This window comes from Perna viridis, chromosome 4 (genome assembly GCF_037379345.1).
Source record: "Perna viridis isolate PV_CMFRI_1.1 ecotype Kerala chromosome 4, ASM3737934v1, whole genome shotgun sequence".
Classification (NCBI taxonomy): Eukaryota; Metazoa; Mollusca; class Bivalvia; order Mytilida; family Mytilidae; genus Perna; species Perna viridis.
The window spans coordinates 34,738,308-34,766,076 of record NC_142448.1 but is presented as its reverse complement, the minus strand read 5'-3'; the positions used below and the strand labels follow the sequence as shown (position 1 = coordinate 34,766,076).

The following is a 27,769-nucleotide window of genomic DNA, read 5'->3' as shown; positions in this document are numbered from 1 at the left end:
ATTTGTCTTTGATGCATCATAACCAAAATCCATAACATACATACATACACTTGTTAAGTAGAATGGTTACTCTTTCTACTTCCGGTTACAATTTGAAAGGTGATACCAACTAAGTTCCTATACTTTTTTATAACTTCTTTCTTTAGGAATGAATTTAGCGGAAAGTCTGATTAGTGATGTTTTTTTCACGTAAACTTCAAAGTATCATACTGGTTATTACATGCGTCTTATAGTATGATGAATCGGTATAATGATCACCATGAATATTCGAATTGATAAGAAGCATGGCAGTTCATTGATTCAATATTTAATCTTCATTGATTTATTGTTGTTACATTTTTAAGAGGATTTAAATGTAGAAAGCCCAATGGGAGGCTTTAGTGGTAAGCTTTACTGAAAATGAAAGACGATGTTAACCGGAAAAAACGTTCAATAATAAAACTATGTAATCTTTTTTTTTATATATAAAATTGAATTCACTTCCAAATATCAAATTATTAAAAATGTTCAAAAATACATTTGACAATAGTAATGTCAAGATCACATTTCATTCAATAGTGCAAAGAAAAATAAATTATCTAACACCTTTTTTATAAGTGAATTTTTTTAAACTGAAATGATTCATGAAAATACTCGTTTTGTTTTATTCGAAAATTACACTGCCTGTTCGGAAAACCAGAACGACACAGACTTCTAAAATTGTGGACGGTTTAACCAATAAAATATATTCTTACCGTCTTTTGTACCAAATAACTGGTAAATTATTAGCTAAAAGTAGTACTGCAGATACGAGTAAGGCTAAAATTGCATATTCAGTATATGCACTGTCATTATAATTATAATGTAAGTTGTAGTTGTAACATATTACATGGTCTCGGTATTTGTGATTGCGTTTAGTCCAATGATAACAATAATAAAAAAAAAAAACTTTACTGGTACCACACACTCCAAAGAAGAGAAAATTGAAAACCACTATCCTCTTTTGGTCTCTCTGCCAAAGACAATGAAAGTGATCTATACCGTCTATGTACTGGATTCCTAAATTTCACTGGAATCCATATAAACAACGCCACATAAATGGATCTGCAACATGTACCACCAAACCTCTTTCAAAATAATAAATTTCTTTACTCACAGCCGTCAAATAGGGTATCCAGTCCTACAAAGACACTTGTTACACTTGCAATGCTATTAATTCAATGTTCAATCTGATCGACAGATCATCCGGAAACTCTCAATTAGATATGATTATCAGAATACAAGACCATCAAAACTTATAATTTTTTAAATCTTTATACTTCTATTCCACATACTAAGTAAAAATACCGATTCAAAAATATCAGACACCGTTGGTATTCTAAAAACAAAGACGGCATACCTAGATAAAAAAATATTGGTATAGATTCCTCATACTTTGTTAAACATGGTTTCAAATTATCTTCCAAATATACAGAACAAGATGTTTTATATATATGTAAATTAATATATTTACCATATATCAAACTCTTTGGAGTTGAAATTCTATTTATTTTATTCCAAAAATGTATTATACAAATACGCAAATATGAACACTTAAATAAATATGTGAAGCATGTCCACCCATTTTCGATTTTAAAATATGTTTAGTGAAGACAGATGTTCGCTCTTCTCTGGTAAAACACACACTAAAGTTGAATCAAGAGGTATTGGTTTAGACAGGTTTTCGGTTTTTGAATGTCTTGTTTACTACATGCATTAAATAATGAGTACTTAAGAAAAGGAAGATTCCAGAAGAAATTTTAAAGAATTTTAACCAGGTACAAAGACCAAATAAGGAAACTTTAAAAACACAAAAAAATAATAACATTCAAATGTAACTGAGGAAGAAGTCGAATCGAGCGGTCGACATTATGTCACCGCATAATAGTTTACTGTTGTTTCCTGAAAATTCGTGTTAACAGCGCACCCCCTTCTTTGACAGGAATGTTTTTCGAAAAAATGTCAGTAACCGCGTTATATGGCCATTGTTAAACGAGGAAATATCACAAGCAAAGGATCACATGCTGGATTCTGGTAAATGCCCTGAAAGACATATCCTTACATTAATATTCATTTCAAAAAAGTATTTTTTTTTTTATGTTTCCCTGTGTTTGCAGGCCATATATGAATTAAACTACTGAATTGGATCCATTCATCGATTCAGCTTTGTTCGTATGCAAATCGTGAGTTTCACAAAAACATTGATACAGAATGTGTATATGTGTATTCCATCATTTACAATTTTTAAATTTAATTACTACTTGTAGTAATAAAATTTATAATTTGTAAATGATGGAATACACATACTCACGAAATCATTATACTGCATGATTTTTTTTTTCATTTTAAACGTTAATCAAAACAGTTTTGCCTGATTGATACATTTAATTGTTTGAGCATGCAGACAGATGTTTAACAAGTTGCTTTGTCTATTTTCGTGTTTGAAAAAAGTTATTAAGAAACACGGCATAAATAAACACAATTAAAGCATATTCAAGCAAAATTATTGATCGAATTAATAAAATTTGATGTTTTCTCTCGTTCCATTTTCCATTAACAGAAATAAATTATTGATAATAAATTTAGTAAGTGTACACATATTATGTATGCATGCGACAGACGCAAACACATATCTTTTTCTTGAAATTATAAAACCAAGCGTGTACTATTTGGCCCTAAATTAATAAAAAAAAAGGTGTTGAATAGTCAATCGTATATAACTGCACATATTATTTACATTGTACCCACATCCGAAAAGGTAATCTGGTCAAAGCGAAAATCATCTAAATAATTTTGCAATTTCACCTGAATTCCATTTAAAGTTAGTAAGTGGAAGAAACTTCCAAATACCAGCATCGTTTGCTTTCATTTCAGCTACCTCGTGAAAGTCGCTTATTTGGTCGTCTGCTTTACAATTATATTTCATTGGATGCGACCACGATAGTAGTGCCTTTATTTTTCTTCTCAACCGACAGACGTTTGCTTCAATTATCTTCACTAAGGCCATTATCACTCCCAAGTAATTATTTTGGTTTAAATCGTTTTTCTGTTCGATCTGGCGCTTTTGAAATGTTGTCTTTGTTCAAACTGCCAAGATTTGCCCGTATTGGTCCGTCAAAGGAATGTATATCCTCATTAAATTTCGGTACATTGTAAATTATATCATGGAAATTAATACTTGATGAGTAGTAAGCGGCGACATCTCCATCTTTTGGTTTAGGTTTGAAAGGTGATCTTAGAAAATTGATCGATTTCCTCAATGTGTTTGACTTCTTTTGAACATTATTAGCTACATTTGCTGGTGTACCAATCGTGTATATGCTGTTGCGCAAAGTAAAATTTAGAGTATTATACTCGCCATCCAATGCGTTTGGTGTTTCGGTTGGATCGGAAGAATTAACACGTGAAAAGCCATATTCAAAATCGATTACAGGTGAGGTGTAGCAGTATATCGATTCAGTATTTGATTTTCGTTGCTCTATTTCTGTGTCAGCTTCACTAATATCATTGGATTTAAAATAACCAAGTCCACCAAAGGGGTTCAGGGATTTTTTGTACTGTGCCTTACTAAAATAAAAGCGTTGCATTTATTAACAGAAAATGTTTTTAGGACTATGCAATTTTCTAAACCTGAAATTTCTAACTTTAACTCTGATCTACTCATTAGAAAGACAAGCTGAAACAATATAAATAGCTAAAAAGATATTTAGAATTTTTTTTTTTTTTTTTTTTTTTTTTTTTTTCAGATCAGTTTGAATTAATTGATAAGAGGAAAATATTTTATTTATTTTGTTTTATTTTTTTAAACCTCTTTTTCTTCGGTTAATAAACACACAAACTTTTCAAATTACTACACAAACCCACACAACACAGACTGTTAAAATTGGGGACAGTTTTACCAATACAATACATTCTTACCGTCTTCTGCACGAAACAACTCTTTGGGAATACGTACGACACACTACTATCAAATGGAGACAGTTGAATACATAAAATATATTCTTACCGTCTTTTATACCATATACTTAGTACAATGACAGCTATAAGTAGTACTGCAGACACAATTAACGCTAAAATGGTATATTCAGTGTATGGACTGTCCTCATAATCAATGTTGCTTGTAGTTGTTCTTCCATTCTTCTTGGTCACGTTATTTGCGATTGCGGATTTCAAATTTGTATAACCATCTCCAGTAGAAGACATATATTTCCAGGGTTCTGTTGTTGAAGGTTTCCATGTTCCTTTTGATGTCTCGTGTAACGTTGCATGTTTATCTGGTATAATTGTTGAATCATATACTGTTGTTTTGATCATTACTTCATTTACGTCAGTAGTATTTTTCTGGTCCGTTGTTGCAAACATTGTATTGGTGTAAGTTAATGGAATTGGTTTCGTTCTTGATTGTACCCCAAGAGTTTGTTCTAATGTCAAAGTATCTGCTCTGTCTTCTGATATGTACGACTGACTTGTCATTCCCGGTAATGGTGTTTCTGAAGTAAACGTAATACATATATTATTTCAATTTACACTTAATAACACCAACGATGTTTCAATAACAAATTTACATGTTTAGGTTAAATATCGATCAATTAAATTTTCAAATGTTTGCGTTTACCATACAGACTATAAACGTTCAATATACGTACAACATCCTACCCTGTGGTGTTAACTGGAGAAGAATAGCAAAACGACAGAGAAAATAACTTTTAAAAAGTGAAATTTAGTTTAATTGTCTTTGTTTATTGTAATGACATTGGTATCTTACTATACAGATATTAAGTATGTTCAGAATATTGATCAATTCATACATTTCCAATTTAATGGAGATCCAGTATGTAATATGAACTTCAATGTCAATTAGAAACAATGGATGTTGGAGAAAGCAAATGCTAAACGACATCCAGTTGCTATCTTTTAGATCTGAATATATAACCTTAACTTCAGGATTGTATTTTGTTCCCGGACAGTAATGTAAATTACATGCAATGATCTAAGTTTTTAATTTGTTTCGTTAAAGTCTTTTTCATTGACATTTTTAATTCAGAAACTCTAAAGAAGATATCTACGAATGCATCAGCTAGTTAAACTCTTAGCAGGGAGATAAAAAAACAAGCTGTTTCTGCGTTCTCCCTTATTTCGAGCTCTGGTGAATATACGGACGTCAACCAAAAAGGGGTTGGTGATGGGCACTACATCATCAATATATCTGTATGTAAAGTTAAAGGTTTTGGCATCTTTTAAATTTATATTCTTTACGAGATTCTGCACAAATACAGTTTCGTATGAATATACAAAGAAATCGGTTTGGGAAGATCACAGTTAGTGCTCATTTGTTTTATATTACTTTTAAAAATCATTTTAATTACAAAAATACATGTATTGTACAGCAACAAAATAAATTTTGTATAACTCTACCACAATATTTAGTCGAGGTTGGTTTTTCATTATATATATCTAGAAATTGTTCTTACTACGTTCAACTAAACGTTACTATTTTTTATAAGCACGATACACAGATTGCGTCCGAAAAAAAGGTTTTTTATTTCGAAATAATTTTCTAGTATAGCATAGTTTGAATTCTTGAACGTATTTTGAATTGAAACAAGCTCTCTGCATCTTGCTTGTATACTTAATATATACTCTGTTATTATTGATAAGGTGCCCATGGTAGACATGGACAGTGGTAACACACACAAGGTTTCGTTAGTAAATGATGAGAATAAAAAGAGAGAGCACTTTGAACTATGAAAATATCTTTGATTTGTTTATTATTTAATTAGAAAACGTGAATCATCAATTTTCGGTGAAGGCAAATTCTAGAGTTTTTGTTTTTTCTCTTGAATCCAAATGATTTCAACATTTCATTGGGAAAAAAGATGGGGAAAGATTTGCTTTGTCCCACCCATTTAAAGAAATCTACTTGAAAAGTCTAGTAAATATACATAAACCTATAAATTACTCTGCGAAACCGAAACCATCGACCAATAAAAGATTTAGAGTTTTTCCCGCGTTATCAAAAGTTTCATATCAAATAATAAAAATGCTTTAGATTCAACTAAAATAGTAGTTGAATTAGGAATAAATCAGGGACACCCGATTTCATCACTTTTTTAACACGGACTGGCCATTTATGTCGCATTGTTTAACCCAGTTTAGTATACTGATATTATAAATGCAATATATTACGCATATTCAAATTAAGTACATGTAACACATGCCGTTTATGTGATTCTTAAAAAAGGTGAGTCTCGAGAGCTAGGTTGGACCGTGTGAAAATTTGTCATAAATTTGAAAAACATAGTATCAATATAATAGTTGGTAACTTTTAAAAAAAGCGTTTAAACTTGTCCCCTGGATATGAGTAACTGGGCAATCCTCCCAAATTACAATCGTACTTATGATTATAACTATCACTATATGCCGTTAAGAATCGTTAACAAGAGAACACGTACATTACATGTACTTATAGTTTTTGAAAATTAGAACATAAAAGACGTGGCAACATCACATATATTGATGCTGTGGACATCGCAAAATCTTTACATGATATCCACATCCATCTTAACCTGCATGCATTTACTTGAATGGGCACAAATGATTATACCAAACAAATTATTTAAATCAATGGTAATTTTATTTTGACAGCTTAACTTTAAACAATCGAATTCCACGTGTTTCAATAATAAGATAATTAATTGGAAAGACTGAATAACCAAAATATGATCACTGATGCCACGAACGCATTACGATTTAACTCGTGCGCGTTCACATTTTTTAAATCTTTGCGTTTTTCGGCACTCGTTATTATATAGATTTCATCCATTATTCATTGTTATTTACAACACAAATTTAAAATTTTGAGAACGGAGGATTGATATTCGTGTTGTGGCGTTTTGGCGGGAGAAAGCGCGAGAGTAAAATTATCGAACTTATTTCGGAAAAATATACACTGGGAACAATCCGTAAATCACTGCTATCTATATGATAAAAGTATATATTTCTTACGTTCATTCGTAACATTTTCACATATAGCGTGATGACGACGTCCGCATTTTTCCTCGGTTTTTCTGATTGTACCATTCTTTTCGTTCATGAGTAGACATAGTATATTTTCCCAATCCAAAGAGGCATCTATAATCGAAATCGTACGAGTCACTATTAAGTTATACATCAGTAAAAAAAAATGATCTAGGAATGTAGGAAATAATTTCGGATCTCCACCCTTAAGTTGGAATTTCCTTTGAGCAATAGGCAATTATATGTTGTTAAAATGAAATAATCTACTCTCGGGAACTGTATGAAATGCTTTAATTTATGTTATTCTAATAATATCCAACATAAAGCGAATGCATTCCGGTGTATGAATGAACACTATGTAGATCTTTACCTACCCTACCTGTGCGCATGGACCAAGCTCTCGTGTTTAGTCGTGCTCATTTACCTTTATTACTATGTACGTGTTATTTTGTTTATTGCATTTTCTTTCCTGCGTGATTAATGTTTTTTTTTTTTTTGTTTATAGATGTTTTTTACAGGATTTTGTCATTCTTTATTACAAATAGGTTCCTAGTTTAATTTGTTTCTGAATAATTGTTTATCATTAATTTTTGTTTCAAATATTTACTCATTTTTTTTTCATTTCTCACCGTGATATTTCTCATTATGGGACTCGTCGATCCATTTTATGTACTTCATTCTTATTAATTCAATACATGTATCTACAAACAAAAATATAATAATTCAATGTCACATAAGCTGGTTAAATAATGTAAAGAAAACAATGGACTGATTCAGAAAATATATGACATTCTAGGATTGTTCACTCATTATAGGTCAAGAAGAGTTTTAATGAGTGTGCTGAGACAGTGCTTCGATGTTAGTTTAAAGGTTTAAATTTATGAATTAATTCATTCTTTCACCATCCACAGATACAAATATTTAAAAGAGTAATCAAGGGAACGAAGGTTATAGCGGTAATCAAAAGAATGTAATCCAGGGACAAAGACCAGACATGGAAAACAGACATACACAACAAAGAACATAAAGTAACTAAAATCATATATACAAAGTAACAAAAGTAAATGAGCAACTCGGACTCCACTAAAAACTGGGAGCATGGACCAGGTGCACCGGTAGGGTAAGCGTCCTCTGCTTTTCTAGAAACACCCGCCGAGTTGCTCATAAAAAGTCAAGTGCGGGGTAGACAAACGAGGAGAGGAAAACTATGACCCGTTGAATAAATCAGTTTTCATGGTGCAGATGCATACACCATAACGATCCACGAGTTCATGATGACGACCATACAACTTCTGTAGTGATACTTCAATCTTGTAGCAACATAACCCTGTTCCAGAAACCTATTTGTTAGAGTTATAGCGCGATACAAGAAGTCTGCGTAGTTTCGGCAAGCTCTGGCATATGTTGTCGATTAAAAATTCCAGCATTTTGTAAACGTCTTCCTCTGTATATTTGGAAGATGATTTGGAATTATTCCTTACAAAGTATGAGGAATCTCTACCAAGAACTATATATTTATATCTAGGTGTACCATCTTTTTTTGGAAAAACAACGATGTATAATGTTTTTAAGTAGGGATTTTAACTGAGTATGGGGAATAGAAGTATACAGTGTTGAAATATCATAGGTTTTAATGTTATTATATTCAGATAGTAGTCTTGAACTGATTGTCTCCAAAAGATCTTTTGAATTTTTCAGGATCCACTTTGAATTAATACCACTACGGGAGTACCAAGTGTTGTGGTAGGACTGTAGACCCTCTTTGACAGTTGTGAGTATAGAAGTTAAAAGTTTTAAAAGAGGTTTGGTGGTACATTTTGCAGATCCAGCTATGAAACGTTGTTTGTATGGATTCTTGTGAAGTTTAGGAATCCAGTACATAGACGATAAATCACAATCATCGTCTTTGGTAGAAAGACCAAAAGAGGATAGCACAGATTTATGGTTTTCCACAATCTCTTCTTTGGAAAGAGTGGTAGCAGTGTAGGTCTTATCACTGCTATTATTTTCTACGTCTACCTCTGATAATAAACATTGGAAATAAAACGTTTTGCGGACAAAAACAATGTTGTTTTGGGCTTTGTCTGCTGGTACGACAATATATCTGTCATGTATAGTAGACAATGGTTTTGCTACATCGGGGTCTTTGAAAACTGATGTAGCCTTGGCACTCATTGACCTACTTAAAACTTTCATTCGTTTCAAAATTAAAGACCTTACGGCCTTCAACCACTCTGACAGAGAATCAATGTCTTCTTGTTTTCGTTTTATCCATTTTCTTGCATAGTCCTCGACGGCATCCATAAGAACTTTAAAATTATAATTCCAATTTATGAAGCGTGGTTCACGGTACTTGGGACCTTTAGAAAGGATATTACTCAGAGATTCGTTTTCGATAATGGTTAAATCTCCGGTAACGACGTGACCAGAAGGACCATATCTGAATGGAGAGGTTTTTCAAGAACAGTCAGGTGGTTTAGCCTTGAAGTCCTCAATCTCGAGATTCTGCAATAGTCTTTTATAATTGAAAATTTTTTATGCGATGGGTGAAGTACAGGAATATGAAACAATTGGTATGGATTTGTTATATTTGTTATATTGGTTTGAAAGGTTTCCTATACTTTTGATGTTGTCATTGCATCCGTAAGGTATTGCAGTACCTACTCTGCGTATCCAGTACTCCTCTCTTTCCCTACGATAGTTTTTACTTAGAACGGGACTGTTCGTAGGATGGTAAATGTTTTTCTAAAATACGAACCTTCATAGAGAGGATTGAATGATCTTGTTGATTAAAGTGTTTATAAATTGTTGGGAATTTGGTGGTGTTAATTCCCGAACGATGACCGCACATTCTTTTATTTAATCATTCTTGCGTTTCTCCGACATAGATTAAACTACATAAGTTGCATTCTAATCCATATATTAAGTTTGTTGATTTGCAACTTAAGTCATCGAGACTTCTTGTATGGAAGGTTTTGTTTGTAAGGGAACTGGAGAAGTGAGGGTCGGTTTTAAGAATGTTGCGTGTTTTGCAATTTTTTATACCACATTTTGATATGGTGCAATGTGGTTCGTCATCGTTGTAGTCAAATATATCGTTTAAAGTGATGGAACATGGTTTGATAATTTTAAAATAGCCAGAATTTTTGTACTGGAATAGATGGTCTGCAGACTGAACGTGTGATTGGATACTTTTAGTTGAATTGGTCGGGGCACTTTCTATACCAGATGTGAGTGTACTAAGATTCCCATCTGGGGACACCACATACTTACAAGACAACAGTGTCCGATCTGCTGTCAGGTTCGGACCTTTTCATACTGGGTGACGTTCGAACCAGTTTATCTTTCATTCCTCTTGTTAAAACCATTAATTTTAAAATTTGTACTACTGGGTTGATGATACCCTCGGGGACAAAATCCACCAGCAGGGATATCGACCCAGTGGTGTGAAAGAGTAATCAAGGGAACCAAGGTTATAGTGGTAATCAAAAGAATGTAATCCAGGGACAAAGACCGGACATGGAAGACAGACATACACAACAAAGAACATAAAGTAACTAAAATCATACATACAAAGTAACAAAAGTAAATGAGCAACTCAGACTCCACTAAAAACTGGGAGCATGGACCAGGTGCACCGGTAGGGTAAGCGTCCTCTGCTTTTCTAGAAACACCCGCCGAGTTGCTCATAAAAAGTCAAGTGCAGGGTAGACAAACGAGGAAAGGAAAACTATGACCCGTTGAATAAATCAGTTTTCATGGTGCAGATGGATACACCATAACGATCCACGAGTTCATGATGACGACCATAAAACTTCTGTAGTGATGACTTCAATCTTGTAGCAACATAACCCTGTGCCAGAAACCTATTTGTTACAGTTCTAGCGCGATACAAAAAGTAGTTTCGGCAAGCTCTGGCATAACGTATGAGTTGTGATATGAACACTCCATACGCAGGAGTCGAAGGGATGTTGCCACAGATGAAAGGAAAGTTGACAATTCTGAATGAAAAGTCATCATGTTTGTCGTAAAATTTGGTCAATAGTTTTCCTTTTCCATCGATTTCTAAGTGTAGGTCAAGATATTAGGCTGACTTCACATTGTCTGTAGTATCTTTTATCTCAAGTTCTTTTGGGTAGATGCGATGTATCCAATCCCCAAAATTAAGATTAATTAAAGATAATACGTCATCTATATAGCGGAAACTGAGATTGAAGGATCTAGCCAAACAATATTCTTTCTTTCTGATCAGGTCAGCCTCATAAGAGTGAAGGAATAGGTCAGCTAGTAAAGGAGCACAATTTGTTCCCATTGGAATGCCGACCGTTTGTTGAAAAACACGTCAACCACACTGGACAAATATGTTGTCGATTAAAAATTCCAGCATTTTGTAAACATCTTCCTCTGTATATTTGGAAGATTATTTGGAATTATTCCTTACAAAGTATGAGGAATCTCTACCAAGAACTATATATTTGTATCTAGGTGTACCATCTTTTTTTGGAAGAACAACGATGTATAATGTTTTCAAGTCGGGATTTTAACTGAGTATGGGGAATAGAAGTATACAGTGTTGAAAAATCATAGGTTTTAATGCTATTATATCCAGATAGTAGTCTTGAACTGATTGTCTCCAAAAGATCTTTTGAATTTTCCAAATGGTACAAGTAACTAAAATAAGGAAATCAAATAATCTTAAAATTGCAATATAACTATAATAATAATAGTGTGTAAAAACACCTTTCAAATACCAAAGAACTGGAAAAAAAAGTGGATTCAATTTATTCATATAAATCCATTGTATTTTTACAGAATACACCGAAAATCGATGTTTACTTACAATTGATTTTACAGTGATCGCAGTTAACTGCCATATAAGTCCCTTGAGTACTAGTGGTCGTGTGATTATTTTGGCGAACATCTATGGCACATCTTAATCTTTGATTATGAGACTTAGATGGATCTGCATTTTCAAAGAAATATACAAGCTGTCACTAAAGTGTTGGCTTTCATAATGTGTAGAATGATAAGTTCTTACATGAGTGGGTTATATATTGATCTTTTGCGAGTGTGAGAAATCCATTTTTTTTTCAGAAATGGAGCGTAGTGAAAAGATCATGAAATTCTCTAACGAGTTAAGAAAACCCAATCTTTGATCTGCAGCGGGCAGAAGTACATGTGTCATCCGTGAAAACATAAATATGTTTTTTGTAGTGACGTCTTATTTCCTCTAACCTTTGTTTTAAATATGTCTATGATGCTGCAAATTGTAAGGCGTTCCATCGGTTTAGAAAACGAGTTAAGATGAGTGCGTGTGAACTCGTCTAACATGCGTCGTCTCAACTCGCAAACGGCCAATGCCGGAATAAAATAGATGTTTGAAGTCTAGGTGTTCTTTTATTTGCAGTGTGTACATAGAATGTTTTAATTGTTATATTCACATGACAGTGTGGAAACGTATGTTCCATTATTTTGTCTGTTCCAATTACTTTTTACGTCATGTATGTTTGAGTAATTTCTATGAGCAGCTGATATGAATAAAGATAAAAATGCATGCGGTACCAATTAACGTTTCCAGACAAAACTAAAATAACAACCTATGTTTTGAAAGATGACTGCCACTCAATTTGTAACGTTATTGTTTTAAATTACGAATATAATCATAAAAAATAAATTGGAGACAAACTTTACCATGGATCCTGCATTAATTTCGATATCCGGAATCAAACAGGAATTTATCATTTTTTTTTAACAAATCGGGAAAAATTACAAAAGTTTATGTACCTGGAACATGTTTGTACGACATGTAAAATTTGTTTTCACCACAGTTACATTTCGCATCGCATCCATGTCGGGGAACTGTTGCTGGTTCATTCTGATAACATGCACATTCGCTACCCTTTCATGCACAATAATATATGAATAAAATAAAATGAATTTTCTATTCAGGTCTCGCCAATATCGTTTTTAAAATTTGATACATTTACAATTTGACAATGACCCTTACACTTGCTGACTGTTAATTTTTCTTGTTTATTTGTTTGTCTGTTTGTTGGTTTGTTTGTTGTTTTGTTTCTTTTGTTTGTTTGTTTGTTTGTTTGTTTTTTTTTTTTGTTCTTTGTTTTTTTTTGTTTTTGTTTTTGTTTTTCTCTTTTTTTTTGCCGCAAACTTGGTTCTAAACAATTCTACGTATTATAATATGACCATGTATACTAAAGCCAATCTTTTTGTAAAAATTTAGTATATCACTTTTATTTTCTCAGTTTTTTTTTTTTTTTTTTGTTTCAATTATAAAAGTTATAAAGTATTTTTCAATTGATTAAAAATGCTGTTGGTTGTTTATATCTTACTTTGTACGCAACATATGTATAGTTTCCACAAAAGATTGAGCATTTAATCCTTGGTGACTCAGTTATGTTCGTCTTTATTATGTCAGCTTTTTTTAAATCTTTGAGGCATCCTAAATGTAAATAAAGAAAAGGAACACATTTCAAGTGAATAACATATATTCCGCATTCCACATCTTCATTTTCTCATCTTGTAGGCACTCTTAAATTTCACAGCCTTTGGAAGGTACCCTATCCTAGTAATCAACGTTGATTTTTCAATGTAATATTGTAAATATGTTTATTAAAAATAGTGTTTGTAAATTCTTAAAAATTATAATCAGAAAAAAAATTATCTTTTGAAAAAAAATCAAAACCCTATTTCTCATATGCTTCCAACGACAAAATTTCATTTCCTGTTACAATAAAGCAATTAGTAAAAATCCAAAAAAATGAATGAAGTAAAACCGTTCATTAACGACGAAAACCGACATCATCCCTATCAAATTAAACAATTAGAACCAGAGACAACTAGTTATTTTCCAGTTTGATGGAGTGCTCGCTTTTTCTGTTGGTTTGATTTCACTATTTTTTTTTATATTTTTTTATATATAATAGATTGGAAATTGTTATTTGTATCCTGCTTTTTAATAAATTATGTGTGTTTTTGTTTATCAACATTTATATCTTTTTATTCTCTTTAGACAATATCGGAGATGTTTACAAAATGCTGGAATTTTTAATCGACAACATATTTGTCCAGTACGGTGGACGTGTTTTTCAACAAACGGTCGGCATTCCAATAGGAACAAATTGTGCTCCTTTACTAGCTGACCTATTCCTTCACTCTTATGAGGCTGACTTTATAGCTGATCTGATCAGAAAGAAAGAATATTGTTTGGCTAGATCCTTCAATCTCAGTTTCCGCTATACAGATGACGTATTTTCTTTAATTAATCCTAATTTCAGGGATTGGATACATCGCATCTACCCCAAAGAACTTAAGATAAAGGATACTACAGACAAGGTGAGGTCAGCCTCATATCTTGACGTACACTTAAAAAGCGGAAAGGAAAGCAAAACTATTGACCAAACTTTACGACAAACGTGATGATTTTTCATTCAGAATTGTCAACTTTCCTTTCATCTGTGGCAAAGCCCTTCAACACCTTCGTACGGATTGTTCATATCACAGCTCATACGTTATGCCAGAGCTTGCCGAAACTACGCAGACTTTTTGTATCGCGATAGAACTCTAACAAATAGGCTTTTGGAACAGGGTTATATTGCTACAAGATTGAAGTCATAACTACAGAAGTTTCATGGTCGTCATCATAAACTCGTGGGTATCCATCTGCACCATGAAAACTGATTTATTCAACGGGTCATAGTTTTCCTTTCCTCCTTTGTCTACCCCGGACTTGACCTTGGAACTCAGGGAAAAGCAGAGGACGCTTACCCTACCGGTGCACCCGGTCCATGCTCCCAGTTTTTAGTGGAGTCCGAGTTGCTCGTTTGCTTTTGTTACTTTGTATGTATGATTTTAGTTACTTTATGTTCTTTGTTGTGTATGTCTGTTTTCCATGGCTGGTTTTTGTCCTTTGATTGCATTCTTTTGATTACCGCTAAAGCCTTGGTTTCCTTCATTACTCTTTAAATATCTGCATAACATTCCAGGCGGTCAATTTGTATTGCATTTCTGACGGAATCCTAATATGAAATAAGTGAACTCGTCCGTGTTAGATCCGAAAGAGCATTCAAGGAAAAAAGCCTCGTGTCAGTTTAGCACTTTGTAAGTATTTTACATAGAGTTTTTACAGTCTTCTATCTTGTCGTTAAATACACTAAAACCAAGATATTAGATGTTGTCCATATGCTAGAGCTCTGGTATGACAATTACAGATGAAGATATTTTTTTTCGCAATAGATTGAATGGTACCATAGATGGTTTGAAGAATAATAGAACTGACAAACATCATTACGTTTGCTATAAAGTAATCCAACAAACTCATTATGCGCCCTTCTCCTTTAGATACCCTAGACCAGTTCCATTTAATCAGTTGACTCATTGATGGCGATACACGAGTTATATATGACGGATCGAAGAAGAATAAGTGACTGACAAGGGGCTGGTGAATGAGTTGTTGGATCGGAGATTTGACATGTAAAATCATGGATAGCCCAACCCCCTAAACAAATTATAGCAAAATGATTATATGGCAATTTGTTTTTTGCTTTTACATGTGAGTGACCAACACATTGAAATAACTTAATTTTAAATATGTTTAAAATTTTCCGATTGCAATTGATTTATCCCCCCCACAAAGAAAACCAAACAAAATAAAGTATTTTATGTTTTGCCGACCCACGAAAGCCAAGAAAATTGGTTCCCCACGAACAATAGTACTTTCAGTAAAATATTCTGTCAAAACCATCAAATGTCACCTGGAGCATGTAAACGCAATAGGTGACTAAGGCTAATGAATATTTTGAATGGGTTGATGAATGAAATGTTAACGATAGAAAAGTAATCACGGATCGCGAAAAAAAAATAGACGCACGGTTTGGTTCAGGTAATACTTGCCTAAACTAGTCATCCACTTTGTATTCATGTAGATTGCTCCAGCCCAGCCTACAAAGCTGCTTCTTTCCAAGGAATTTTGTCCAGCTAATTTGCACTTCAAAGTACTGTTATGCCAAGACATTTGAGTATCTGATTGCCACAATTGCATTCCTGAAACTACGACATCATGTTCTGCACATCATAAAATAAAGAATTAGTTTGCCAAATTATTGGTGAAGTATAAACATTTAATTCTTTTCCCATTGCCATTTGATATTTTTTCTCCAAAGTATTTGTTTCATTCCAATAAGTTAAATTCGTATGTTTATACTGCTGATGTGTTGACATTTTGATATTTAAACCCACTTACTTTTATTTATCATTTTTGGTATTTATTATTACAATTTTTTTCACTTTTCTTTTCTCCATTTCAAGTAACATTTTTACCATAGAAATTTTTAAACGGTTATATATGTTAAATAACATAAGGGCCACTAGAAGTTTGTATCTACAGATTTATAATCGTCTATCTGTAATTCGTCGATGTTTCGACTCGATATTATGTATATCTTCAATACTTGAAGTACCAATATAGACAATTTAAAATAAACACAGAATAACCCATTAATTCGATTGTTAAAGGAAAATCGATTTTCAAAATTAGTGTGTTCTTCGCAGCGAATTATATGATTTCGTTTGCAACGTTAACAAACTATGAAAACGATAAAAAAAACATGTTTTTATCACTACATTCTAAAAAACATTATTTTAAATAAGATACTAATAATACTTTCCTTTTTAAAAAAATGTTATAACAAATCAGAAATTAAAAATAATATATCTGGGGAAATTCAATGACATTCAATTAATCAATCAGTGGTTTGGAAACACTCTATGATACGACACGGTACTTAACCATACCACGAATGACTTTAAAAAAACGTTGCGTATCAAATTGCGGAAGAAAGTAAACATTTTTCGTCAAAATATGAACTTTTGATGAACAGAATAATATTTACTTTCATTTTGGCTCGTCAAAGAAAATATCATGATATAGTCAGTATCCTAGTGGAAGTAATTACTATTCTATACATACAGTAAAAATATAATTTGTTTCCATATACTAAAATAGTTCTCCTTAACGTTTCGAACATGTGTGTGGTGTTAGATTGAAATTGAAGTCGTATTGCCTACCTATTGAGCGAATGGTGTTAATATGCACCAAAACGATAACAATAAATAAATCCATCATTTGTGTATTCCTTAATAGTTACGAAAAAAAATCATTGTTTAAAAAAATACATTTTTTTCTGAAAAAAAAACACGTTGTAATCCATAGGGGATGGAAATGGCAAATAGAAATGAATTCATATATGTGTTAAATGCGGGAGAAAATCAAATTGAATTTTTTGGATATTCCTATTATTAGTTCAATGATTGTTTAAAAATGAATAATTGAATAAAATTTCAGAATACTGATTGTTCGCCAGCATTGGTTGACACTAGTAAGCCAAACATTCACTGAAACGACAAAAATGATCTGAACATACACTGAATTTACTGAACAACAATATGTTCAGTGTAAATCAGTAATTCAGTGCAAATTCAATACGATTTATTTAAGTCGTGTTCATTTTTTTTTCAGTAAAGCGGTCAGTTTGTTCAGTAGACCTTTTTCAAAGTCAATGTTGTGTGTTCGGTAGCCGTTTAGTAATTTTCAGTAAATAAAAACGTGTGTTAAGTAGCAAACATGAGATCTTCCATTATATTTCAATATATAGAAATATATTTATCTCATTTTGACATCCACATTGTTTAAACATGCATTACTATAAGGAGTTGTACACATTGTAGAAATCGTTCATGATAAATATGATAAAATAAACAATGCAGTTTTAAACATTCTTCATGATCGTGTAATTTTAATTTGACGCGTTTTCTCGGGACCGTGTTTGAAATACAGGTACATACATACATTCTCAAATGAAAGGAAAATAAGAAATTCAGGTTGCCGTTTCCTGTATCCTGAACCAAAAAAAGAATGTTATGGTCTTACAATGAAAGTTTTCTGATAGATTTATTTAGCTGAACCATTTCAGAGTCGGTTAAGGACACTTCGAAAAGAGGGTTGCCAGCCGAGAATTCTCAGAAAAAGGGGTGCAAGGACATATTATTTGCCATTTTCGCCAATTTTACACTCGAAAATGACAAAATAAAAACGGGGTACTAACCCCGTGAATACTTTTGAAATAATAGTCGTACAATCAACATCTCCACAAAAATAAATTCAAGTGTTGGATAAACCGACACCTGAAGTTTCTTCTGCCACAAGAGTGTACAAAAAAGGGAAGGGAGGAAAAGGCCAGGTAGATAACTGCTGAAAATGTTGCTGTGTAAACCTCTTGTGATTTTATGTAATGTTAGTATATCTATTCGTGTTCTAACATTTCTATTGGACCCTCTTGTCCTCCTCAATTCTTCTAGCGCTTTTCTTTCAATAAAGTATTTCGTTGTATCTACCAGGCTTTTTATTAATTTGTGATAGTATGAAATACCCGGCATGTTAGAAGTTGTTAGAAGCAGACAGGTTTTGTGTTGTTGAGAAAGCTATTAAGTAATACAGTTCATTTACGTCGGCCACCAACCTACGTGTTTGGCTTCTTTTCTCAATTTTCCTCACTTTGAATGAGACAGAGATTCTTATTTGGTTTGGATGGTATACATACTGCCTTAACTAGTGTGTAGTTGTGTAAGTTTGTCAAGGTCATTCTTCTTACTAAATGCATTACTTTGTTGGATTTAAAGGTTTTAGTGTTATAATTTCAATAACAAATTATGTATGTAAAATAAAAGTTTTATATTCTAAATCGTGATTGCCAAGAATTGTATGATGCATTTTTTTGTAATTTTACACCCATTGTGGACTAAATTAGCCTTCTTTAGAATGGTCTACCTGAGGCAATGACCCTTCATGCTAATTCATGAGGCTGAGTAGGCTTTTGCATTGTAACCAAGCTCACATTTCCTTAATTCTAAACTTATGTAACTTTTCAACTCAACCATTTTGTTTTAATTTTGTAGTCTCATTATGCATATTTTGTATCAAATTCAAACAGATCAGAGTTGTCTATTGGCTGTATGTACTTATGGTAGTGGGACGCCCATATCTGAATATATTGTTCGAACTATTGTTAATGCATTCCGGGATTTGTGTGACCTACAAGTTTGATAAAAAAAAGTAGTCATCATGGTAATGTAAAATATAATTAATTCCGATTTCCTGTTGGACTACAAATCATAAAAAAAAGTAAATACTTTTTTTTTAAAGATGCACCGAATGGAAATATTTTATCAGAATAATCGCACAATTCACAGACGTGCTTTAAAGGTCAAACTCACAAGGTAATAAAGGTCGAAGTCTGAATGCAGACTTTATGTCGCTTAAGCTAAGTTTGGCTGATGTTCCTAGTTTGTAAATGGTGTCTGCCACATCGTCAATTTTAATATATTGCACCGATGAAGCTGTCTTATCAGTAAAACGATTTATAGAAGCATTTACTATGTACGGCAGATGAAGTATAGGTCTGTACTCGTTATGTGTCTTTGATACTAGCTCCAAAGGTGATAATGTAAGGTTGGGAATAGCCCGGCAATACAACTTCCTTGTATTTCGTTCTGGAGGTTACGCGGATAACTCAGAATGTTAATGAGGTTCCTAAATTCGCTGTTGTCTTTGGCCAGTCTTCTGTCAATATCAATAAAAACCTTTGCTTTGCTTGACTCGGTCACCATTCTCTGATTTCTTTTTATTATTGTAATGTTAGCGTCCAGATCTAGCACATTGGCCGCTTCTTTCCCTGATTTCAAGAGTGTTTATAGGTCATTGAATTTTCCGGCCTATTTTTTTTTAATTTAACATAATGATAGCACCCACTTTGTCGACAAGAAAATAAACCAACACCAATTAAATCCCTTATTCTTAAGTTTTCCAGTTTTCCGAAAATTAAAATTTCGAATTAGTTTATTTCAGGCATCTAAACAAACTTTATATATAGCTGAATGACAGGAAATTATAGATCGGAAAGAGGAAATTGTACAAGTATCACCTAAATGAATTGCCCTTTAGTGTTGTTGTTTTTTTTATTATTACTATTATACTATATGTGTCAATCGTGTGCTTGAGATAACCTTTAATTTAATTTCATATCGTGTGTGATCAAAGTGATTATCCCGTGTTTGATATAAAGTGAAATCCGTCTAAATAGAACCCGGGATACTTTCTGTCTGATCAAAATTTTAATTAAAATTACGAGAAGTAAAATTGTCATATATTTAAATAAATATAATTCATTTACTAATTCTAATTTGAAATCACTTGATGTTTGGGAATCGGAAAGAGTAAAATATATAATAATAGTAAATTTGAATTAAGGGTCCTCATGCGATCTTTGCAATGCCAACACACCATGCTGTATATTTTGCTATTTATGGCTTATTTGATATTGTCATCACAATTTATATTAATTCATTAAATGATTTATGAACAATTCATACACTTATGTGATATACACTGAATATTAAACAATGTTTATCATGCCGTAGATTTCTGTATCAAACTGAGATGTCTATGGTAGCATAAAAGTCAACGGTTCGATATGTAATTAAGGCTTGATATGACATGTGATTCAGATTTTGACACGTCAGACACATTATTTCTTACATGTGTGTTTTGGGTAGGTTTGTGATATGAGATATTAGCGATAGGCCTACGGATACAATATTGGTAAAAACGACCTGGGTTTAAAAGATCACTTATGATGAATATATATATATTATGTGGATATTTCGTTGAAAACATCTTATAAACATCTTTTGATAAAAATAAGATATATAGATTCTATTAGTAGTGTTGTCAATATCTACTCTACTTACAACATAAGCTGTATGTATCCTGTTTGCATCATTTTTTTGTTAGTGTTATGTCGAAAATAAGGGTGCCATTTCCATTGACATATTCAATGCCGATATTTATACATCTGTACATTAATAAAATAAGGTTCTTGTTGAAGGGGGGTTTTTGTCTAGGGTAGCTTCTCCCAAGATCCCGTTTGCACATCATAATGAAATTAAAAATCAATGAGCGTCAGAATGGGGAAGTTTTATTATCAATGTCATTTAGATTTGAATGTCATCAATCGGTTCTTAAACGGGCAAATATAACATGTTGAAACAGTTGTTAAAATATCAAGTGCTTGTCATCGTTTTTAGCTTTATCATTTGGATAAATAGACACATGTAACATTGAAAAATTGTGGATAACTGCTCGTCTACTTCTATACATTATTCATAATAAATGAACGTATGAGAAAGTTTGTTGCAGATACATATATTTCATGTGTATGTACAAAGATGTGTACATGAAATCTAATGAACAACGCATGTATTGTTTTTCGAAAGTTTAAAAATTATCGAAAAATATCCTACGGAAAATATCTTGCAGAAAAGGAAAGGGTATGATATGTGTTGATTGTTTAAATGTATTAATATATCTAATCGACTCGCAAATCATCTTAACAAAAAATTGTTAAAGTACATTCAAAATTATCTTTGTCGTTTTGGAAATGAGTTACATTCATGAATATCACCATTTTGTAATGTTTCGAACAAATTCGATAAGGTTGTTGTTCTGTCCGGCAGATCTCATGACATTCTTCGTAGGTTTGACCTTGCCTTCAGTTTTTCAAAAGCATTTCTTTTTTATACATTATACATGTAGGATTTTGTTCACTCATAAGTGATGATTGTATTTTTTTTCGTACATCCGTTCGATCTTGTTTTTGTAAGTCGAAAGGTTATTCTTTGTCTTTTAGGTTACCTTTTGAAGGGTGGTAACAACAAAGTTCCTTATATTTTTGTGACTTCTTTTGAAAATTATGGATACATTTAGTGGTTGCACTGGGAAGTGGTGTTTCCGCTGGTAAAATTCAAAGTATCATACTGGTTATTCCACGCATCTTGTAGTATGACGAATCGATAGAATTATCACCATGAATAGTCGTATTCAAAAAAAGCATGGCAGTTCATTGATTCAATATTTAATCTGTTTAATTTGTTTCATTGTTGTTTCATTTGTAGATTTTTCAGAAGATTTAAATATAGACAGTCCAATAGAAGGCTTTAGAGGTTTCTGGTGATTAGCCCCGCTGACAATGAAAGATGTTCTTAACCGAAAATAAAGTTCAAGCATATGCGGTATAATTTTTTTTATAAGATTGAATTCACGTTTAAAACTCCTTTCAAATTTTAAATCGTTTAAATATTACAAATACATTTAATAAAAGTAATATCAAGAAAAATTTTCATATATTAATGCAAATGAAATTAATTTATCTACTACTTTTTTATAAGTAAAGTTTTAAAACTGTAATAAACATACGCTTGTTTTGTTTTAATTAAACTGCTTTTTCGGAAAACTAGCACAACACAATTTTTATTCAATAACAATATTTCAATATCAAACTTGTATACCTGCTTGTGATATTGACAGATAAAACTCCTAGATATGCACGTTTACCATACCGATAATAGATAATTAAAATTGGATCTGCCCCCTACGTTATTGTGATTGATAATTCGATACATGTTCATGTATATACAGCTGCCCGGACAGTAATGCAAACAGTATGCAATGATGTCGATTTTCTTTTAATGGAATGCGTTTAGGTCTCGTACATTGCCATTTTTATTGAAATAGTGATCCACGGACGAAACCGTACACAAATCAGTGATACATCTTTGAGACTTTTTGTGTTATTGATTGTTCAGGTATAATTTGGCAGTCATAAAGAATACATTATCAAAACGTTTTACACCCTGAGCTTTAGTAAAAAAATGATAAAAATACAGTGAGTTACCTGCAGCGAAAAATGTTTGCATCTTCAAATTAATATGACAGCTTAAGTTTAAATGTTGGTGTAATGATTCGATTTAAATAAAAAAAATGTCATCAAAAAGGAAGAAAACTAAATATTTTGAAAAAAGACGGTACACCGAGATTCAAATATATAGTCTGGTCTTGACTTGGTAAATAAACAACTTGGTGAGTGTTTCTAGAAAAAAAAAACAAAGGACGCTTACTCTGCTTGATACAATTGAATATATTGAATACATTCTTACCATCTTTTATACCAAATAACTGGTACAACGATAGGTAAAAGTAGAACTGCTGATACAACTAACGCTAAAATGATATATTCAGTGTATTGACTGTCCATATAATCAGTGTTAGTTGTTGTTGTATCATATTTCTTTGTCACGGTATTTGTATAAGCATCTTCAGTTAACAAATTATATTTCCAATTATAGTTCTGTTGTTGAAGGTTTCCATGTTCCCTTTGATGTTGCGTGTAAAGTCGCATGTTTATCTTGTATAGATAATGATAATGAATCTTGTAGCCAAAGAGAGTATCTGCACTGGCTTCTGATATGTACGACTGACTTGTCATTCTCGGTAATGGTGTTTCTGAATTAAACGTAATACATATACAATTTAAATTTGCACTTAACAACACCAACAATATTTAAAAATCAAATTTGCATGCTTATGTTTGATATTTACCAATAAAAGTTTCAAATGTTTGCGTTTACCATAGATACTATAAATGTTGAAAATGCTTGCAACCTCATCATGCTCCTATTCTTTGGTGTTAACTGGTGTAGAATAGCAAAATAAAAAAAACGACAGATAAAAGAACTTTTGAAAGGTGAAATTTAGTTTACTTGTCTTTGTTTATTGTAATGATATTGGTATCTTACTATACAAAAACAAATACTACTAAGTCAATTAAGAATACTGATCAATTGATACATTCCAAATTTAATGGGCATAATATATGTAATATGAACTTCAATATCAATGAGAAACAATGGATTTTGGAGAAAGGAAATGCTAAACGACATCCAGTTGCTATCTTTTAGATCTGAATATATAACCTTAACTTTAGGATCGTATTATGTTTTCCTTAAACTAGGTTCGGAACTCCCATCTAGCGTGTAATGTGTCTGTTCCGTTTGTACTCCGTGGTACTGCGAGCCTTATTCCATACAGGCGGTTTCCCTCATAGGGAAAATTGTTTTCAAACAGATGTGATTTTTTAAGAAATATAACCTATTCTATAGTTTGATATTACAAATGTAAGTAAATTCAATAGATACATATTTACTTCATAGAAGCTGAAAGAAACATTAAACGTCATTACAACAATACCGGAAACTGATCGATTCATTATCAAGTCTAAATTCAATCTGGCAAAATAGATATTACACCACTGGAGCAGCTGGTCCCGCATTGGTCATGAATTGGTACAGACATTTCAAAGAAAATTGTGGGGTTGCGCGCTAAACCTTACTGTTCCATTGTGGCGTGAATATACCGTTGGTGTTTAAACTGCATTTGAATGATATTGTCATAATCGGTAAATCAGCGGTCAAATCAGAACAAAGTACAACTTACATAAAGACAATCATTACTGATTATTTAAGAAGAAACTGAGTATTTTCAACCAAGGACTGATATCTCAGAAAGAATTTAGTAAGATATATATATATCGAAACAAGCTCTCTTCATCTTGCTTGTATACTTATTAATAAATACTCTGTTATTATTGATAAGGTCGCCATGGAAGACATGGACAGTGGTGACCTTATTCTGATTGCAAAACATTGTAACCCGTAAGATAACACACACAAAATTTCGTTTAAAATAAATGAGTGTTAATAAATGATGAGAATGAAAAGAGAGAGCACTTTGAACTATGGAAATATCTTTGATTTGTTCATTATTTAGTTAGAAAACGTGAATCATCAATTTTCGGTTCAGACAAATTCCAGAGTTTTTTTTTTTCTCTGAAATCCAAATGAGTTTAACATTACATTGGGAAAATGACGGGAAAAGATTTGCTTTGTCCCATCCATTTAAAGAAATCTACTTGGAAAGTCTCGTAAATAAACATAAAACAATAAATATATCTTACTCTGCGAAACCGATACCATCGACCAATGAAAGATTTAGCATTTTCCCGTGTGTCAAAAAAAAACGTCAAAAGTGTCATATCAAATGATAAAAAGGTTTCAGATTTAAATAAAACGGTGGTTGAATTAGGAAATATACCCGATTTCATCGCTGTTTTACCACAAACTGGTCATTTTTGTCGCCTTGTGTAATCCAGTTTGGTATACTGATATCATCAATGCAATATATTATGCATATTCAGATTTAGTACATGTAGCCCATGCCGGTTATGTTTGTGATACTTCAAAAGGATGACTTTTGATAGCTAGGTTGAACCATGTACGAAAATTGTCATAGATTTCAATTACTTAATACAAATATAATAGTTGGTAAGTAAACAAAAACGTTTAAAATTGTCCCCAGGATATGAGTAACTGAGCAATCCTCCAAAATTACAATCGTACTTATGAATATACGTATCACTATATGCCGTTAAAAATCGTTAACAAGAGAACAAGTACATTACATGTACTTATAGTTTTTTGAAAATTAAGAACATAAAAGACGTGGCAACATTATAAATATTGATGCTGTGGCCATCGATAAATCTTTATATGATATCCACATCCATCCTAACCTGCATGCATTTGCATTAATGGTCACAAATAATTATACCAAAGAAATTATTTAAATCAATGGTAATTTTGTTTTGACAGTTTAACTGTAATCAAGAATAATGAGATAATTAATTGGAAAGACTGAATAACCAAAATATGATCACGAGTGCCGAAGAACGCCTAGATTTAAAGGATGTGAACTTCTTCCGCGCACGAGTTAAACCTTAATGCGTTCTTGGCATCAGTGAACATATTTTGGTTATTCACGATAACCAATTGATTATCCTATTTTTATATAGATTTCCTCCATTATTCATTGTTATTTACAACACAAATTTTGAAATTTTGTGAACGAAGGATTAATATCCGTGGTTAGGCGTTTTGGCAGGAAAAAGCGCGAGAGTGAAATTAACGAATTTATTTCGGAAAAAATAGACTGGGAACAATCCGTAAATCACTGCTATCTATATGAAAAAAAGTATATATTTCTCACAATCATTCGTAACATTTTCACATATAGCGTGATGACGACGTCCGCATTTTTCTTCGGTTTTTCTGATTGTACCATTCTTTTTGTTCATGAGTAGACATAGTATATTTTCCCTATCCAAAGATGCATCTATAATCATTTTTAAGTTGTACATAAGTAAAATAAAACAATGATCCAGGAATGTAGGACAAAATTTCGGATCTCCACTCGCAAGTTGGAATTTCCTTGGAGCAATAGGCAATTATTTGTGCTTAAAATGAAATAATCTTCTCTCGGGAACTGTATGAAATGATTGAATTTACGAAAAAGGTTATTCTAATATTATCCAACATAAAGCGAATGCATTCCGGTGTATGAAAAAAACACTATTTAGATCCCTACCAGCGCACCTGGACCAAGCTCTCGTGTTTAGTCGTGCATGGGTTCCTCATTTACCTTTATCATTATACGTATTATATTGGTTATTGCATTTTCTTTGTTGTGTGATTAATGTTTCTTTTGTTTATATATGGTTTTCCAGGATTTTGTCATTTTTATTACAAATAAATTCCTGGTTCTCTTTGTTTCTGAATTTTTGTTTCAAATATTTACTTATTTTTTTCATTTCTCACCGTGATATTCCTCAGTAAGGGAATCGTCGATCCATTGTATGTACTTCATTCGTATTAATTCAACACATGCATCAACAAACAAAAATACTATAATTCAATGTCACATAAGCTGGTTAAAGAATTTAACGAAAACAATGAACTGATTCAGAAAATATATGACATTCTAGTATTGTTCACGCATAATTAGTCAAGAAGAGTTTTAATGAGTGTGCTGAGACGGTGCTGCGATGTTGTTGTATAGGTACGGACGTTAAATTTATGAATTGGTTCATTATTTCATCATCTACAGAAAAAACTTAAATGGCACAAGTAACTAAAATAAGGAAATAAAATAATCTTAAAATTGCAATATAACTATAATAATAATAATAGTGTGTAAAAACATCTTTCAAATACCAAAGAACTGAAAAAAATGTGGATTTAATTTGTTCATATAAATCCATTGTATTTTACAAGAATACACCGAAAGTCGATGTTTACTTACAATTGACTTTGTTTTATTTTGCGGACATGTTGTACAGTCCTTGAACCGATCCGATCCGCGCAACGATTTGACGGATCGGTGATCGTTGACTGATTGATCGCTGACGGATCGATGACTGATGACCGGTGACCGATCTGATCGCAGTTTTTTTTTATGTAAAATAACGTAAGATCTGTTTTAAAAAAAAGAAATGTAAAATAAAAAATATAAATTGGTGTTTAAATTTATTACATTATGTAAATATTTGTGTAAAATTGAAAAAGAAATTGTAACAAAAGTAAATGAGCAACTCGGACTCCACTAAAAACTTGGAGCATGGACCAGGTGCACCGATACGGTAAGCGTATTCTGCTTTTCTAGAAACACCCGACGAGTTTGTCATAAAATGCAAAGTCCGGGGTAGAATAAGGAGGGAAGGAAAATTATGACATGATGAATACGTTTCTTATTTAAAAGCGTATTGCATTTATTCTTCAAACCAATAATGTCAAAAGTTTGGTTCAAATCATCAAGGATGAGAAATCGTAGTTATTAATCACAAATACTTCATGAATAATGAATGGTTTTTTTTTTATTCTATATATATAAGTCTAAAGGAATCTGCCAACCAGCAAACTTAATGGGTATCGGATC

The 27,769-nt window shown here is 32.3% G+C and overlaps 1 protein-coding gene across 2 annotated transcripts; it reads right to left on the bottom strand.

Moving 5' to 3' along the window:
* Positions 1-529: 529 nt before the first annotated feature.
* Positions 530-17,290, bottom strand: LOC148619872 (uncharacterized). 2 transcript variants are annotated; one of them, XM_088580241.1, is made up of 9 exons: positions 17,119-17,290; positions 15,946-16,116; positions 13,386-13,495; positions 12,820-12,934; positions 11,876-11,998; positions 7,665-7,736; positions 7,024-7,149; positions 4,025-4,508; positions 530-3,585 (listed from the first exon to the last, which is right to left on the bottom strand). In XM_088580241.1, the coding sequence occupies exons 1-9, from the start codon at positions 17,174-17,176 to the stop codon at positions 3,042-3,044; spliced, it is 1,803 nt and encodes a 600-aa protein (XP_088436367.1). In that variant the 5' UTR covers positions 17,177-17,290; the 3' UTR covers positions 530-3,041. The 2 variants fall into 2 exon arrangements, with proteins under 2 accessions (XP_088436367.1, XP_088436369.1); XM_088580243.1 differs by having other exon boundaries at positions 533-3,585; positions 15,946-16,101.
* Positions 17,291-27,769: the final 10,479 nt, after the last annotated feature.